At 22.9% G+C, this 15,436-nt stretch overlaps 4 protein-coding genes across 8 annotated transcripts; 1 reads left to right on the forward strand and 3 right to left on the reverse strand.

Moving 5' to 3' along the window:
* Positions 1 to 1,334: 1,334 nt before the first annotated feature.
* LOC102670848 (cytochrome P450 4C1-like) lies at positions 1,335 to 4,831 on the reverse strand. Its single transcript, XM_031511000.1, is given in 13 exon segments — positions 1,335 to 1,343; positions 1,442 to 1,611; positions 1,880 to 2,059; positions 2,204 to 2,372; positions 2,675 to 2,743; positions 2,827 to 2,933; positions 3,011 to 3,113; positions 3,314 to 3,416; positions 3,491 to 3,584; positions 3,816 to 4,001; positions 4,173 to 4,263; positions 4,387 to 4,496; positions 4,627 to 4,831. Coding segments are annotated over 13 exon segments (1,545 nt in total). The 5' UTR covers positions 4,781 to 4,831.
* A 2,046-nt stretch (positions 4,832 to 6,877) lies between these two features.
* LOC116185772 (ADP-ribosylation factor 2) lies at positions 6,878 to 8,474 on the forward strand. The gene has a single exon (XM_031510997.1). It carries the CDS (start codon positions 7,120 to 7,122, stop codon positions 7,660 to 7,662), a length of 543 nt encoding a protein of 180 aa, XP_031366857.1. The 5' UTR covers positions 6,878 to 7,119; the 3' UTR covers positions 7,663 to 8,474.
* A 111-nt stretch (positions 8,475 to 8,585) lies between these two features.
* LOC102681864 (E3 ubiquitin-protein ligase ZNF598) lies at positions 8,586 to 12,778 on the reverse strand. Of its 2 annotated transcripts, none has more exons than XM_006616818.2 (3): positions 12,650 to 12,778; positions 11,668 to 12,233; positions 8,586 to 11,539 (listed from the first exon to the last, which is right to left on the reverse strand). In XM_006616818.2, exons 2-3 carry the CDS (start codon positions 12,079 to 12,081, stop codon positions 9,257 to 9,259), a joined length of 2,697 nt encoding a protein of 898 aa, XP_006616881.1. In that variant the 5' UTR covers positions 12,082 to 12,233; positions 12,650 to 12,778; the 3' UTR covers positions 8,586 to 9,256. The 2 variants fall into 2 exon arrangements, with proteins under 2 accessions (XP_006616881.1, XP_006616880.1); XM_006616817.2 differs by having other exon boundaries at positions 12,609 to 12,769.
* Positions 12,779 to 13,510: 732 nt separating this feature from the next.
* On the reverse strand, positions 13,511 to 14,828 carry LOC102670626 (transcription initiation factor TFIID subunit 12). 4 transcript variants are annotated; one of them, XM_031510998.1, is made up of 5 exons: positions 14,739 to 14,789; positions 14,370 to 14,407; positions 14,020 to 14,223; positions 13,738 to 13,930; positions 13,511 to 13,656 (listed from the first exon to the last, which is right to left on the reverse strand). In XM_031510998.1, exons 3-5 carry the CDS (start codon positions 14,191 to 14,193, stop codon positions 13,529 to 13,531), a joined length of 495 nt encoding a protein of 164 aa, XP_031366858.1. In that variant the 5' UTR covers positions 14,194 to 14,223; positions 14,370 to 14,407; positions 14,739 to 14,789; the 3' UTR covers positions 13,511 to 13,528. The 4 variants fall into 4 exon arrangements, with proteins under 4 accessions (XP_031366858.1, XP_006616883.1, XP_006616882.1 ...); XM_006616820.2 differs by lacking the exon at positions 14,370 to 14,407 and having other exon boundaries at positions 14,739 to 14,828; XM_006616819.2 differs by lacking the exon at positions 14,739 to 14,789 and having other exon boundaries at positions 14,370 to 14,665.
* Positions 14,829 to 15,436: the final 608 nt, after the last annotated feature.

The raw sequence follows: 15,436 nt of genomic DNA on the forward strand, positions 1-15,436 counted from the left end.
TGTAAATATTAAAAATTCACAATCATTTTAAAAATATATTTATATAAAAATAGCAATTACTATACTAATTAATATAATACTAATTAATATAATCACTATTGTTAATCATTACTGTACCTAATAATTACTAACAATATATAGGATAATATTAGCATTATATTAGGATAATATAGAATTTTGATTTTATATTTCATATTCTTAATATTGATCGCGCATAAAAGTATTTCATATACTTTTTAGAGTAATGCAGAAATTATAATCAATGATAAAAATTGATAAAATCAGCATTTGAAAAATAATTTCTCTGATACATCTTTTTATAAATATTCTTCTGCTATGAATAATAGACTTATATACAAGTGAAATTATATTTCTTATTATTGAATTAAAATTTGCGATTATTACAATATAATGAAAATAATACCAATTTGCGAGATCTTTTATAGAAATAGATTTAAATATTCTAAATAAAATCTGTTAAATAATTTTTAAAATAATGATGTTAATTGAATATTGGAACCTAGAACCCATAAAATATACAACAAATATGGACAAGGAGAGTAAATAGTAAGAGAAGGATAGAGATAATGTAAAAATTAGGAAATCAGCGCCATCTCTAGAGTGCCGCAAATGAAACATATAAATAAAGAGAGCAAATAAATAAAAGAAAGATAGAGATAGAATAAGAAATGATCGTCAGCGCCATCTCTTGAGTGTTAAAGAAATTTCTTTAAGCGCAAGATAAAATAGAACAGGAATTGAATAATAGCGTCATCTTTTAAATGCTTTTAAAAGTATATTTAAAACACTTTTTAAAAAACTTAAGAGATGGCGTTAGCGATTAATTCCTATCCTCTTCTATCCTTCTTTTACTATTTGTTTTTTGGAGCGAGAAAATAAAATAAGAATTATCTAATGGAATCATCCTTTAAGTGTTTATTATTTAATTCTTTAATTTGTCATTAATCATTTCATAAATAATTTTTAAATATTGAAAAATTAATTTTATTTTTATTTTTATAATATAGTTTGTAACATGTTACAAACTATACATAAAATAAAAAATAACTTTATATAAAATGAAAAATAAATTATAAATGCACAATAATATTATTTTTGATTATTTAAAATATTTTATTAGAATAATCATAAGTTTCTAATCCTTATTTGATAATAGCAGCTTTCCGTAATTAAAAAAATATATATTATAATATGGAATTATTACAGCTCCATTTATCCATTTTATAATAGATAATTTAAATATAATTATATATGTATAATAAAACTTATATATATCTATAATGTACTTCATCTATAAGATATTCTGCAACAGACTATACGTTCTGTTCTTATTTGTAATTTTATATTGAAATTTAATTATAACTATTAATAATCATTATAATCTTTTTTTCTTTAACGAGAATTTTTCTTTATATAATGATCAATATGTTTTTTTAACAGGAATAAATTTCATTCGAATTGGATTTTCTAATCGTAATATAATACCCAAAGAAATAGTTATATCCTTAAGATAATCAATAGGTTCGAAATAGTAATTACACAAGAGAAGACCTAGATATGTTTTTAATTCAAGCATAGCGAATCGTTGTCCTATAAAATAAAAATATTATATATATATATAGAATTCATAAATATGTATATATATTATAATTTATAATTAAAATTAATACATTAGTATTAGAATTTAGGAATTTTCAACATTTTAATTTTCTTTCAATAAAATTGAAAATAAATCCAATTTTATAGATATTCATTCTTTGACTTATTAAAAAATTTATTTTTTTAAACTCAAAAAATTTTTTTCAATTTATAGAATATAATTTCTCTACAAGTATTTATTTAAATTTGAAATTTTTACCAATGCAATTTCTTGGTCCAGCACTAAAAGGTATATAAGCAAAAGGATGTCGTCCTTTGGAATTCTCAGGCAAAAATCTGTCCGGATCAAATTTATCCGGATTCGGCCAAAACTTTGGATCTCTATGAGTGTTAAATATCTGTACATTAATTATATTATTCGCAGGTATTTCATAATTACCTAAAAAAAAAATATGATATATTTATTTAGTAGACTAGCAATTATTAATAATAATTAAACAATTAAACAAATAATATTAAAAATAAAAAAAATTAAATGAATATAATTAATTTACAATCTATATAGAATAATTTTTGTATTTACTTAATTTTACATCCCCTTCCACTCTACGTGATATTAGAGGCACGCTTGGATAAAGACGAAGAGTTTCCTTAATACACCTCTCAAGATATGGAAGACTTTGAAGAGTAGACATATTTAATTTTTCTCCATTTTCGCCTATTACGGCTTTTACTTCAGTCCTAACTCGATTCTGTAATAAATAATTATAAATCATGAAATTTAAACATGTTATTAAGTTCTCTTATAGAAAATTATGAATAACATACTCATTAAAATTTTTTCTGCTTAGTTTAATAAATATTTTTTTTTTTTTTTGAGAAAGAAAATAAAAAATTTAATAAAACGATAACAAACAAATATAGAATGTTGTTAATTTTTATCTATATATTCATCAGTTTAATAATAAAAAATGAAAAAGTAATAAAAAATATATTATTTTATCTAGTATTTTTTTCATAAAAGTTAAATTTATAACAAAAAATTAAAAATCACCTGGATATCTTTATGTTCAGCAAGAAGCATTACAGAAAAGCAAAAAGCTATAGCAGTAGTATCATGTCCCTGTTTAAAATAAAATATTTTTATTTTATTATCATCCAAAAAATTATTTGTGTTCTTACATAAAAAATAAAAATTTATTATACTCTGAACATAAATGTATCGACTTCTTCTCTAATTCCTTCATCATCTATTTTATCATTTCGATGGGCTTCTATTAATAGATCAAGCATAGCGAGTCTTTTTCTACGAACTATAAATAAATAAAAATGCTAATATATGTTAAATATATCGAATATTTATTTATTATTTTTATTTTATATTATTTACTTCCTAAATCATTTTCATTGTTATTTTCATTTGTATTCTCATTAAAGTCAGTTAAATATCGACCGTTCGTCTGATCATGATATTTTTTTCGTTCTTGGATTATCTGTAAATATATTAAAATCATTATTAATTAATTGAAATTCAAAGATATTTAACATACGTTAACAAAGATATATAATATAAAGATTAAATCATTTTTTTTAATATTTCAACAAAATATAAATTCTTTATTATAAAAAGTAACGATATAATGATTAAATAAGTATGATTAGATAATATTCACAATAAAAATTGCATATTTACCTTTCGTGTGAAATTATGTAATATTTTAAGTAATTTAGATTGTTGCCATCCTTGAGGAGAAAGATTAAAAAAAAAATCATAATAAAACCATGGTCTTCCTATTCTATAAAAATCATAATAAAGATTTAAATAATATATGTATACATATAAAATAATATAATATGAAAAATTATTCACCTATATACGAAAATACATCCCATATCGTATACAGCTTTATGATATTTATACTGAAATGTTCCTTTATTCTTTAATGAAGTTCCCATTGCAGTTTCTAAAGAAATAAAAAATTAAGTAAAAATTAGCTAATTTTTTTTTATTTATTTTTTTATATCTCTTCGATATAAATTTTATTGTCAGAACAAATGTATTATATATAATAATTATATTAATTTAATTTTCTGTAATTTTTTAAATGCATTAGAAAAAAAAATGTTAATTTCAATTGTATTCAATGAAATTTTTAAATATTATCTAATCATCTAAATAATGTTTTGTAATTTACCGCATAACACATTCAATGTATGTTCGCTAGTGAATTGTAATAGATTTGGCACGATAATTCCATTTTTACTTCTCAACACTTTAATCAAGCGTTCAGCATCCTCTATAAATACGTCAACAAATTGTCGAAGTATATTGAAGTGAAAAGCAGGCGTCAATATCTTTCTACGAACGTGCCATTTATGACCTCAAATCAATTAAATGACAAAAAAATCAATAAATTACTATTTACTTATTTTTCTCTTTTGAAATGCAACAAATAAATTATCAAAGCTTGGAGTAAATTTAACAAAAATAATATTTTACTATAAAAAAAAATATAATAAATAAAATAATTAATAAAAATTAAATATAATACCTGAACTGGTAAGAAGTCCAGTATTAAACCAAGATTCCAGGAATTTGTACGCAAAACCTTTTTTAGTAAATTTAGTATTTCCAAGAATTGTCTAGATGACAAGGAAAAAATAATAATTTTTTATTCTTAAAATGTAATTTTCGCAAAAAATTGAACAGTTCAATTTTTTTTTAAATTATTAATATTCGTATAATTTCAATTTGAAATTAATTACCTCAATATCATCTGGATGACAAATATGAATATGTGCTTCAAAGAAAGTCCAAATTTTAAAAATTGGATAATAGTCCTTGCCCATTTTTATCAGAGATGTCCAAATCTCACCTATAAATAAAATGAACATTACAATGATTAATAATGTTGATTCAATTTATCACTCATCAAGTAAAAAATAAAATAGAATTATTAAAATTAAAATTAAATAGAATTTAAAAGATGAGATATTTTTTCTTACTTGGGGAACTTAGAATTTGAGGAATGTTCCCAACAATCGGAAATGACCGAGGTCCTGGTATCAATTTTATCATTCCAGATTTCCCATGATGCGACAAAAAATAATGTAAAATTAATATTAAGAAAAATATGAAGAACAGTATTATGGTAATCATTTTCGTAAGATTTCAAAGTTAGATGTGACAATTTCTGTTTCTTACACACTTCATAAATCTTAATAATATATGCACTTCTTTTATAAACGATTCATTTATATTTTAAATTATCATTATTTGTAAATTAGATATTTCATAAATAATATTTCGTTTTAGATAAATTAGATATTTTTCACTTATTTAAGATATATAGTTATTCTCAATTTTAATTTAAATATATAATTTTAAAATATTTTTTATGTGAAAGGTTAAAAGTAAAATTGCACATAAATTTTTAACAGACTTATCTACTTTATACGAAAAGATTCTCTCGTTCATTATTTATATTTAAAAATGTATTATCAATGCATTTAATTGCACTATCAAAAAACATTATAATATAGTTTTTTCTTATTAAATAAAGAGACGTATTTTTATCTAAATTTTATTTAATGATGTATTTTTGAGAGACTTTATCTTTATAAAAAATAATATGGAAGATTTATCTCTTTTACAAGTCATGGTTTAAAAGTCATTGTTTTTAATGAATATTGATAAATAATAAACCAATAAAATATATTTTTATTTTTAAAATCAATTATGATTTCTAAGAAAAATTACATAAAATTTTAATGATTTTAAATATTATTAAAAACAATAGAATTTTTATGCAATAGAATAGTTTTTTTATAAAAAATTTCTAAATAAAAAATTGTTTATATAAATTTTTGTAAACATAAAAATTTGCTTTATTTTTTATATATTTTTTAAAAATTATATTAGTTTTTGAATATTTAAATGTTTTAAATATTTTGTTTTTTTGTTCATATGCATTCTATAGATTTTTGCGTATTCATATTTTACATAAATATCCGAAATCTACTTATCAAATTAAATTATTCAATCACTTTTATTATTTTTATCTTTTCAAATTTTTTCTTTACAAAATATGCAAAATAATTTACAAATATTTTTAAAAATCTTAATTTTTTAAATAAAATTTAAAAAGAATATTTAATTTATAATTTTTAAAATTCATAATTATATTAATAAAAATAATATATATTATATATATGAATTTATATTAAAATCATTTTTTCTCAATGAATCAAGATGATATCAATCATTTATTTTTTCTTTTTGCATTCGTCGTGGATTAATATAGTATTGAATATTTCAAAGAAACAAAATGCAATTATTCTCATTATGTTGAATCCATTTATAAAGATATATTTCTTATTATATTTTTAATTAATATAATATTTACATTTGATATAATGGACAAATTTACATGTAGCGTTTTCTACTATTTACGAGAAATTTACGAAAAATCTTGAAAGCTATTTTTGTGAATATGAAAATCTTAAACTAGAGGAATATCTATATACATTTTTGTTCTTCGTTTCTTTTTTGTGACAAACATTTTGCTTTAAGTTGGCAATGAAAATTATAATGTTTTCTAAATTTTATAAGCTTAAAGTCTAAATGAATGAAAGAAGAGTATAAGGTACTGTAATAATATAGAATACAAAAAAAATTAATTTAAACTTGGAGATATTTAATGTTTATATTTCGAATTTATATGAAGGTTGTACGTAATGCAGATAATTAATATATAATTTATTCATTTTTAAAAAATTTATTTTTTAAATTATTATATAAACATTACATTCTACAAATATTTAAAATAATATGTTAATAATATTATCAATATTGGATTTCATAATGAAAGCGACAGAAATTGCTTCAAAATATGCAAATAATTTGATTTTTTTGTAAAATTGTCAAGAGAATATTATTTATAAATTATCGTGAAAAATTCTTTGCAATAATAATTTTACAATCAAAATATTTTTAAAAATTCTTTAAATATAAATAATAAAAAAATTGTCTTTGAATTGCGCGCTTGGTTATATAGTTAAGGGTTATGACAGAATACATTGACTTGTTTTTTATTCGGTATATTGTGATTTATGAATTTTAATAATGAAATAATTCTCAATCTATTTCTTGATTATATCTAGTTTTAGGATGCTGTAAAAAGAAATAATTGTTTTAAAATCTGCAGTAATATTAGTAGCATTTACGATTAGTACTTTAAGCTAGGAGTTGGCGTGCGTGGCCAATTTTGCCAACTATTTCCGGAATAATAAGTTTCCTTGAGGTGACGTTTGCTATTATTGTCTGTAAGGTGTGTTAACGGCATTATAAACGTCGTCATATTTCTAAAATTTTAAATACTGTTTTTTTTCATGCGAAATATCATATTATCGAAATAAATAAAACAATACGTAGCATCAATTTTACCAAGCAAAAGAATATTAATTTAAGTATTTTGAATCAGAGTCTTCTTAAACAAAATGGGCCTAACAATTAGTAGCCTACTTACTCGGCTTTTTGGTAAAAAGCAAATGAGAATATTAATGGTGGGTCTGGATGCTGCTGGAAAAACTACTATATTATATAAACTAAAACTTGGTGAAATTGTCACAACAATACCTACCATTGGTTTCAATGTTGAAACTGTTGAATACAGGAATATATGTTTTACGGTATGGGATGTTGGTGGTCAAGATAAAATCAGACCACTTTGGAGACATTATTTCCAAAATACACAAGGTCTCATCTATGTTGTTGATAGTAATGATCGGGAACGTATTGGAGAGGCAGAACGTGAATTAGCAAACATGTTAAAAGAAGATGAACTAAGGGATGCAGTTCTTTTAGTTTTTGCTAATAAACAAGACTTACCAAATGCCATGTCTGCAGCAGAACTTACAGATAAATTAGGATTGAATTCTTTACGTGGACGTCATTGGTATATTCAAAGTACTTGTGCTACTCAAGGACATGGACTCTATGAAGGACTTGATTGGTTGAGTAATGAACTAGCTAAAAAGTGATAAAAATACTGTATCCATAATCTTCATGAACAATTTATTCATTGAGCATGGACGTAGAAGACATGTTGCAATTTCCATTTTGTCAGATTACGCACTATGTGTACGATTTAATACCACTGTGATTGTAATTTTTAAGAGGAAAACTACTTGAAGTAATAGAAATATAACTTGACTGTCTCAGTATTAAAAATTAACTGAGTCAGTGTTGAATGCTAAAGCAAGTTTTATTTTCAAAATGAAATTTTATTTTAAAAAAAAAGCTGTAAAATAGATGAGTGCATAAATTTATCAGTTATATATCTGTTTGCTAATCAATAGAAGATATTGTGAGTTTATTTAAAAAGTGTATCCTGAATTTATAATAAATATAAAATATTTCTACATTAATTTTAATATACATATTTTTATTTGAAAAGAATATATATTATTTGTTTAATAAATTATCATTATTTCTTCACTATAAAAAAAAAAAAGAAAATAATAAACTTTTTATACTTTGCTATGCACTTTGCTCTGCGTCTATGTAGCAAATTAAAAATGAAATATTATATATATATGTATATATATAATATTTTATGTATATATATTATTTAACATATAGTTTTTACTATTTTGTTTTTTGAATAAATAATAGTATAGAATAAATAATATTAACAGTAAGAATAAAGTATAAGAATAAACATTTAAAATATATATCTTTTTCTTCCTTACTAACTAATAATTTTTTCTTATAAAGATATATGATTTTTATTGTAAAATATCATTATAAATTTAAAAAATTATTAGAAATAAAAATATAAATTATAATTTTACAATTGTATTTTATCATTATCATTTTCTTTTATAACATAAAAATAAGAATTTATTTTTACAATATATAATAATAAGGGAAATATAATAGTCAAGTATATTTTGCAGTCTTCTTATTTAACTCAATGTAGTAACTTTATTATAGTACAAAACAGTACATTATCATACATGCACTGTATATTGTATAACGTATCAAATAATTTGTTAATATGCAATATTATTTTTATGCATCATAAAATTTTATTCCATTTCTACTCATAAAAGACAATGAATAAATTACAGAATATATTTCCTACTTATGAGTAATATATACAAAGTAGTTTTAATATATGACAGAATAAAGGGCATCAATTAAAAGATTTGAATATATGAATATCTTATTTAGATATTTTTGTGTCACAAATGTTAAATTGTTCAAATTCATTTACATAAAATTTGTTATTATACATAGAATTATTGACTTTATTTGCTATATGCATTTTCATAAAATTATCAGTGCATACAACCATTTGATAATAAATTTTCTTTAGTTAGGCAGCAGTCACACAGATCATTGAACAAATACCAAGTGCATCATGGTAATTAATTTGTTCAAATTAACTTTTTAATACTAAAAGCTGATAATTAGAATATTTATATTTTACCAATAACTTCAAATTGATTGTAACTATCTTATTGATGCCATAAAAATAATTTGTTTAGCAGTTCCTTTATTTATAGCTTACAGAACCTTGGCAAAATTTTTAAGATAATTAAAGGAACATAACTATATTCATTTATAAACCTAAGAATATTTTTGAGACAGAGCATTATTTTTGCCTAATGCAGGAAAATGATTTTCTAATGTATGACTAGTCATATGTGTTCGAGAATCAGAACCATTCTTTAAAACTTGACCACAACTTGCACAAATTTCTAAACCTTTAATTTTATTACCACTTTCTTTTTTGTGAACTTTAAATAGTTCTTGTTGCTTTTCAATATCTGGCAAGAGAACTAAAAGCTCTGAAAATACATTTTCAAAAGCATTGAGACCCATAACTTCGCGACAATGCGTATAATAATCTTGAGCATTACATGTTCCTTGTCGAAATAGTCCACTTATATATCGAAATTCGTCAATTTGATCATCATGTTGCATTAGGATTTCATTAACTTTGGCTACAAGACTTTTATTCCGTTTTTGAAATTCTGGAGGAGGTACGTAATTATATGCACTATTGTGCTTACTATTATCTGGCAAAATAGAATAACTTTCTCCAGAACTGTTTGTAAAAGTCAATCCATTACTATTATGTAATTTATCCATGCTGTTATATTTTATACAAAAACCAGGAGGTGGAGGAGTTGTTGTTCCAAATCCTGGTGGTGGATTTGTGAAACCTGGTGGTTTAGAACTGCTGCTACTTAAAGCTGGAAATTCTTCTAAATGACGGACATTTCTATTGCTAGAATTTAAGCTATCTATTTTTAATTCAGTGCGCTTTCTCTGTACTCCGTTTGAAGTATTATTATCGATATTTGTATTTACAACTGTTTCATTATCTATATTTTTATGTTTTTTCTTTTCTTTTTTATTAATTTGTTCCATTTCTTTTGAAGATTGAACATTTATATTTTTTGATATATTTTCACTGTTACTAATATTATTCGTATTTCGTGTAGATTGCGAACTTGACTGTACAGTATCCGTTCTATTCATACTAGATAAATTTCTAGGTGTTTCACATTCTTTTTTTACTACAACAGAACTTATATTTGTTTTTGAACTATTACCATCATTTCCATTAGCAGTATTGTTATTATAATTTTGTTTAACTTTTTTCTTTTTCGTTTTTCCTTTTGTTAAATCAGTAGTTGTTTTTATATTATTACTGTTAGAATTCTGTGGTTGACCCCAAGAAGGAACTACTGTAATTGTTGATTGTTTCTTTGATTTAGATGACTTTGATAATGTAGGAAAATCTTCCCCAGATTGAATAGGTGGTGGAGAAGGATTTAATGGTGGTGAAACTACTTTTTTAGGTATCGATGTAGATGCTGATTTAGAACAAGTCCATTGTAATACCTCTTTCCAATGAGTTGAATTTGTATTATTACTAGTTGATGGTTCTGCAGAACCTAATGCAGGAAATGATTCCATTGATAGCTGAGCAGGACGAATTCTTATATTAGGACCTGAAACTTTTGTAGTAACTGTTCCATTTGGTTCATGATTAACTTGAATAGATACATTAGAAGTTGTACTCTTTTGAGGTTGTGTATTTGATCCTGTTGCATTACTGCTGGATACACTAAAATTAACAGTTTTAGAAATACTTGTACTTCCTGCTTCCGGTCCTAATGCGGGGAAATTTTCGTCTGTAACAGCAAGAGGCTGAGGTCTTATAGTACTACGGATTGTTACATTACCTCTACCTTTACTTTGATTTAAAGTAGGTACAATAGGTGCGGTGTTACCCAATGTTGGAAATTCTTCTGTACTTTGCACATCCACAGATCGACGTTTTATAAAAGTAGGTTCGTTGTTTGGTATAAATACATTTGAAGTATTTGGCGAAGTTGGTTGATAATCCCTGAGACTATAATCTCTTGAATTCCTAGAAGTCGATGGACCTAACATTCCTCTTCTGTTCATTCGATTTTCACCACGTGGAGCTAGTGTAAATTCTAGTTCTAATGTTCTTGCTTGCTTTGCAGCAGCTTTGCTCAATTGTTTACTATGAACACTTGCTTTATGTGCTTTAAGATCTATATCAGTTCTAAAGACACTTGTAAATTTTTCCTCAACACACATTCCTTCTTCACACAAGAAATGTTCTTGTCTGAAATGATCTCTCAAATAATCATAAGAACTATAATATTGATGTAAACCATCTGCATCACAAAAATGACAATATAAGTGATCTCTCCTCAAATGACGAAATAATTCATCATTATCCATATAGCGTTGATCACAAAATTCACATAATGGATGTCCTTTATGACTTTTGTCATCAACATCTCCTTTTCTTCGGTGTTGTGCAAGATCAGATCTTGTATAGCAACGTCTTTCATGAGAAAATATCTATTATAAAAAAAAATAAACAAGTTAATTTTTCATTATAAATTATTGAAAATTAACAATAAATTATTCAATTAATCTTAATATATTTTAAAATAGATTTAAAATTAAATAATATTAATATTTATTACCTTTAAATTTTCCACACAAAGATCACAATAATGTAACTCATGTTGATGTCTCATATGATCTTTTAAACTATTAAAATTATTAAATACAAGTTTCTCTTTGCAAATATAGCAAACATTAGCCAATAAATCATAAAATTTATTTTGAATATCTGATGTATCGAAATAGATATTATATCGTGTATCTATTAAGCTACCTTTATGTAATTGGCGAAAAGGTTTTATCTCCTTTGTAAATACAACTTTTGGCAAATCTTGACGACAAATAGGACATTCATTTTGACAACAAAGCACCCTCATTCGAGTACTGCATTCATAACATACAGGATGTTCACACATTCCAATGCTATAAATGTCAACATTTTTGTAACATACAACACAGGTGTTATTATTCATATTTTCATTACTACCAGACATTTTTTTAATGAAATATCCTTCAGAAATATCTATTACATATACTGTTTATAGAATATAATAAATTCTTATTTTGTTATTTTTGTATAATTTTTACTGAATTTTTTACTTCAATAAAATAAATTATATTATCTTCACTATTGTCTTGCACACATCTGCAATACAATTGATATTTTAATTTCGATATATTTATTTTCTATAAATATAAGCCTAACCCTTAAAATCAAACATTATTAATTTGAAAACTTCCATTAATTATTAAAAAACCATACTATACTTAAATTGATAAATACAATAAGAATATATTAAAATCTAAAGTTAATATGTTTTGTATATCTAACAACTAGTAGAACAAAGAGACATATATGTTCAGATGCTACAAACACTAGATTCGCAATAGAACAAATATTTTGTGAAAAAGTAACTGTTTATTTTTTGTACTAACGATATGCAATTATTTTCTAATAAATTATTAAATATTTTATATATATATATATATACAAAGATTAGATGGAAAAAAGAAACAATACCGTCTGAAAATTGTCCCAATAAGCAGATGGTAAAATCTTACAATATGTCCCTGAAAGAAAAAGGTTATCACGATTTATACTAGACTATGGTATGTATGTTGTTGGTTGGTTTGATGAATTCAATTTGATGAGCAAGCAGTTCCGGTTTCTTCTGTTTCAGTCATTACTATAAGTCAAAAAGTAACTAGAAAAAAACTAAATTAAAAGAAAACTAAATTAGTGACTTAAATCTAGTGTTATTTAAAATTAAATGTAATTTAAACAAATAGAATAAATTCCTTTAATTTGTATTTTTTTTTATATAAATTTTTTACGTTTATATTTATTTTTATATTATATAAATAAAAAATCAAGAATATAATTTCTTGAGATATATTTTTTTAAAAAAATTTTGTAAAATTAAAAATTACAATTTTGTATCATTTTTATGTAATTTTATACATGAATGAATAACATTTTTTAAGATTTAAATCTAAATTAAATTACTTACTCATATTTTAATATAATAATCTTATTATATAAATAAAATAGTGAATTTTTATTTTTTGAACAAAATTTTTTTTTTTACAAATATAAATCTTTACAAAAAAATTTACAAATAATAAAAATTATTTTGTATAATGTTTAATCAAAATTGTAATATATATTTATTTCTTTAATTTCTCTATTTCTAAATCATATTATATAAAGTAATTATAAACTTGTTAAAAAAATAATTTTAGTTATTGTTTAATATTAAACATTTTAGACTTAAAATTATGTACATTGCAAAAAGTATGTATAATCATAATTATGTATATATATAATTATAATTTCTTTTACAAATATTAATTATGTATGTTATCATAAATTATACTACATGCAAAAGAATTGTTAGTTAAAAATAAAATAATAACACAGAATGAAATGTACAGAAGAGACTAATATTTTTTAATTGATTTTCGTATAAGTGCTAATCTTTGTTTATGTGCTTCAGTAACTGTTGCACGTTTATATGGACGTACTTCATCTGTACCAAAACCAGGAATCCACATATTCCAATTTCTTTCTAAAAATTGGATAATAAATTATATATATTTAATTATGTTGTATTGAATAGTTATTTATTTGATTTTTTTTCATAACTTACCTAAATGTAATTGTACATCTTTTACTTCTACAGTATTTGCATGACGATGTTTGGCTAACAAACATGCTGCATTGACAGTTGTTTCTACAAAATCATCTGCCAATTGTAATAACATTTCTTCTACTTCTTCATCTAATTGTTCAGTAGGATCTACTTCTTTCACAAGATCTTGTAATCTTGTTTTAGTCAAAAACTAGAATTTATATAATATAAAAATATATATATATATAAAACATACAGAAACATATTCAATAAAATTTATTTTTTTTACAATAGACATACTTGTGGGAAATCATTGAAGGAACTTTGTTGTTGTTGAGGTTGTTGTTGAGTAGATGGTTGCTGTACTACTTGCTGCTTTGGAGGTTGTGATACAAATTGTGTCTGTTGAGATTGTGTTTGAGACTGTTGTGATGTCATTGCGACATCTTGACTTAAGACATTTATTGTAGTCATGATTTAAGACATTTATTGTGATTTAAAAATCTAAATTAAATAAAAATAGAATATAATATAAAAAATTAATACAAAGAATACAAAATCTATATATATATATATATATAAGTTACATATAAAACATATTTTATTTCAATTATAAATAGCGTTAAATGAAAGCTATTTAAATTAAATACCTAAAATTAGTTGACACTTGGCGATAAGCGTCACGATACTGTGAGCAAAAGAGAAATTATACTGTGGCCCAATTTTTCTCTTAAGACAAGTTTGCGAATATAAAAGAACAAGTAAATCGTTTCGTAGAATCTTTTCGCACGATTCGTCTTGCGAAATCTCTGCGTTTTTATTTTCAAGCTTTTACACGTTAATCACATAGTCATAACTTAGTTTGATTAAAAATATTTGAGTTAGTTAAAATTTAATCTTTTATAGATATAATTGTTTTATAGATATATTTCCCATTCTTCTAATGCTATTTTATATTTTTATTATTTTTTAAATATATACATATATATAAATTCAGTTATTTTAGATTAATTACTTACTTCTTATTAACATCATTGACAAAATAAATTTTAGGAATCTTGTCCATAGACAAGATACAGAATAGATTTACCGTCTTATAATAATATTTTATGACTATAGACTAAATATATTAAATATATATGACCATAGACTAAATATAAAAGAGATATTATCCAATTTTTATATCACATAAGGATACATGAAGTCATTATCCTAGAAATGCATTATATAATCAAAAATAATATTTACATTTTTTTATTTTAAGGCAAGCTAAGATAAAAATATTTAATTGATACTTTAATTATACTTTAATTATAGTACTTATGCGCCAAAAACTGCAAAATATAGACAAAAAAAATGAAAAACAGGATAAGAACAAAAATAGAATAAAAATTAACGAATTAGTACCATTTATATATAGCACAATAAATGAAAAAAATAAACAAAAGAATATTAAAAGAATAGAATAGGAATTGACAGTTACTATTTTTTAAATGCATGAGACATCTCATCAAAAATTAATTATTAACATTATCTATATATAAAAAGCTTTCGAGATTGTTTAAGAGATGGAGCTACAAGTTAAAGTCTACTAACAAATTCATTTTATTATCGGTAAAAATGTACGACAAGTTTGAGTACTTTTCAAAGAGATGGCGTTAAATACTAAAAAAAAAAAAAAAATTACGTCATAAAATTGGAAAGAATTGCAAAAATT

This window comes from Apis dorsata, unplaced genomic scaffold (assembly GCF_000469605.1).
Source record: "Apis dorsata unplaced genomic scaffold, Apis dorsata 1.3 scaffold_272, whole genome shotgun sequence".
NCBI lineage: Eukaryota > Metazoa > Arthropoda > Insecta > Hymenoptera > Apidae > Apis > Apis dorsata.

Bases quoted from the DNA above. Each gene is read 5' to 3' on its own strand.
- LOC102670626 (XM_006616820.2), bottom strand. From the start codon at position 14,193: ATGACTACAATAAATGTCTTAAGTCAAGATGTCGCAATGACATCACAA. The intron at 13,931-14,019 runs GTATGTCTATTG...TATAAATTCTAG, and splicing joins CCTTCAATGATTTCCCACAA to TTTTTGACTAAAACAAGATT. The intron at 13,657-13,737 runs GTAAGTTATGAA...TCCAATTTTTAG, and splicing joins AGATGTACAATTACATTTAG to AAAGAAATTGGAATATGTGG.
- LOC102681864 (XM_006616818.2), bottom strand. From the start codon at position 12,081: ATGTCTGGTAGTAATGAAAATATGAATAATAACACCTGTGTTGTATGT. The intron at 11,540-11,667 runs GTAATAAATATT...TTTTTATAATAG, and splicing joins TTTGTGTGGAAAATTTAAAG to ATATTTTCTCATGAAAGACG.
- LOC116185772 (XM_031510997.1), top strand. From the start codon at position 7,120: ATGGGCCTAACAATTAGTAGCCTACTTACTCGGCTTTTTGGTAAAAAG.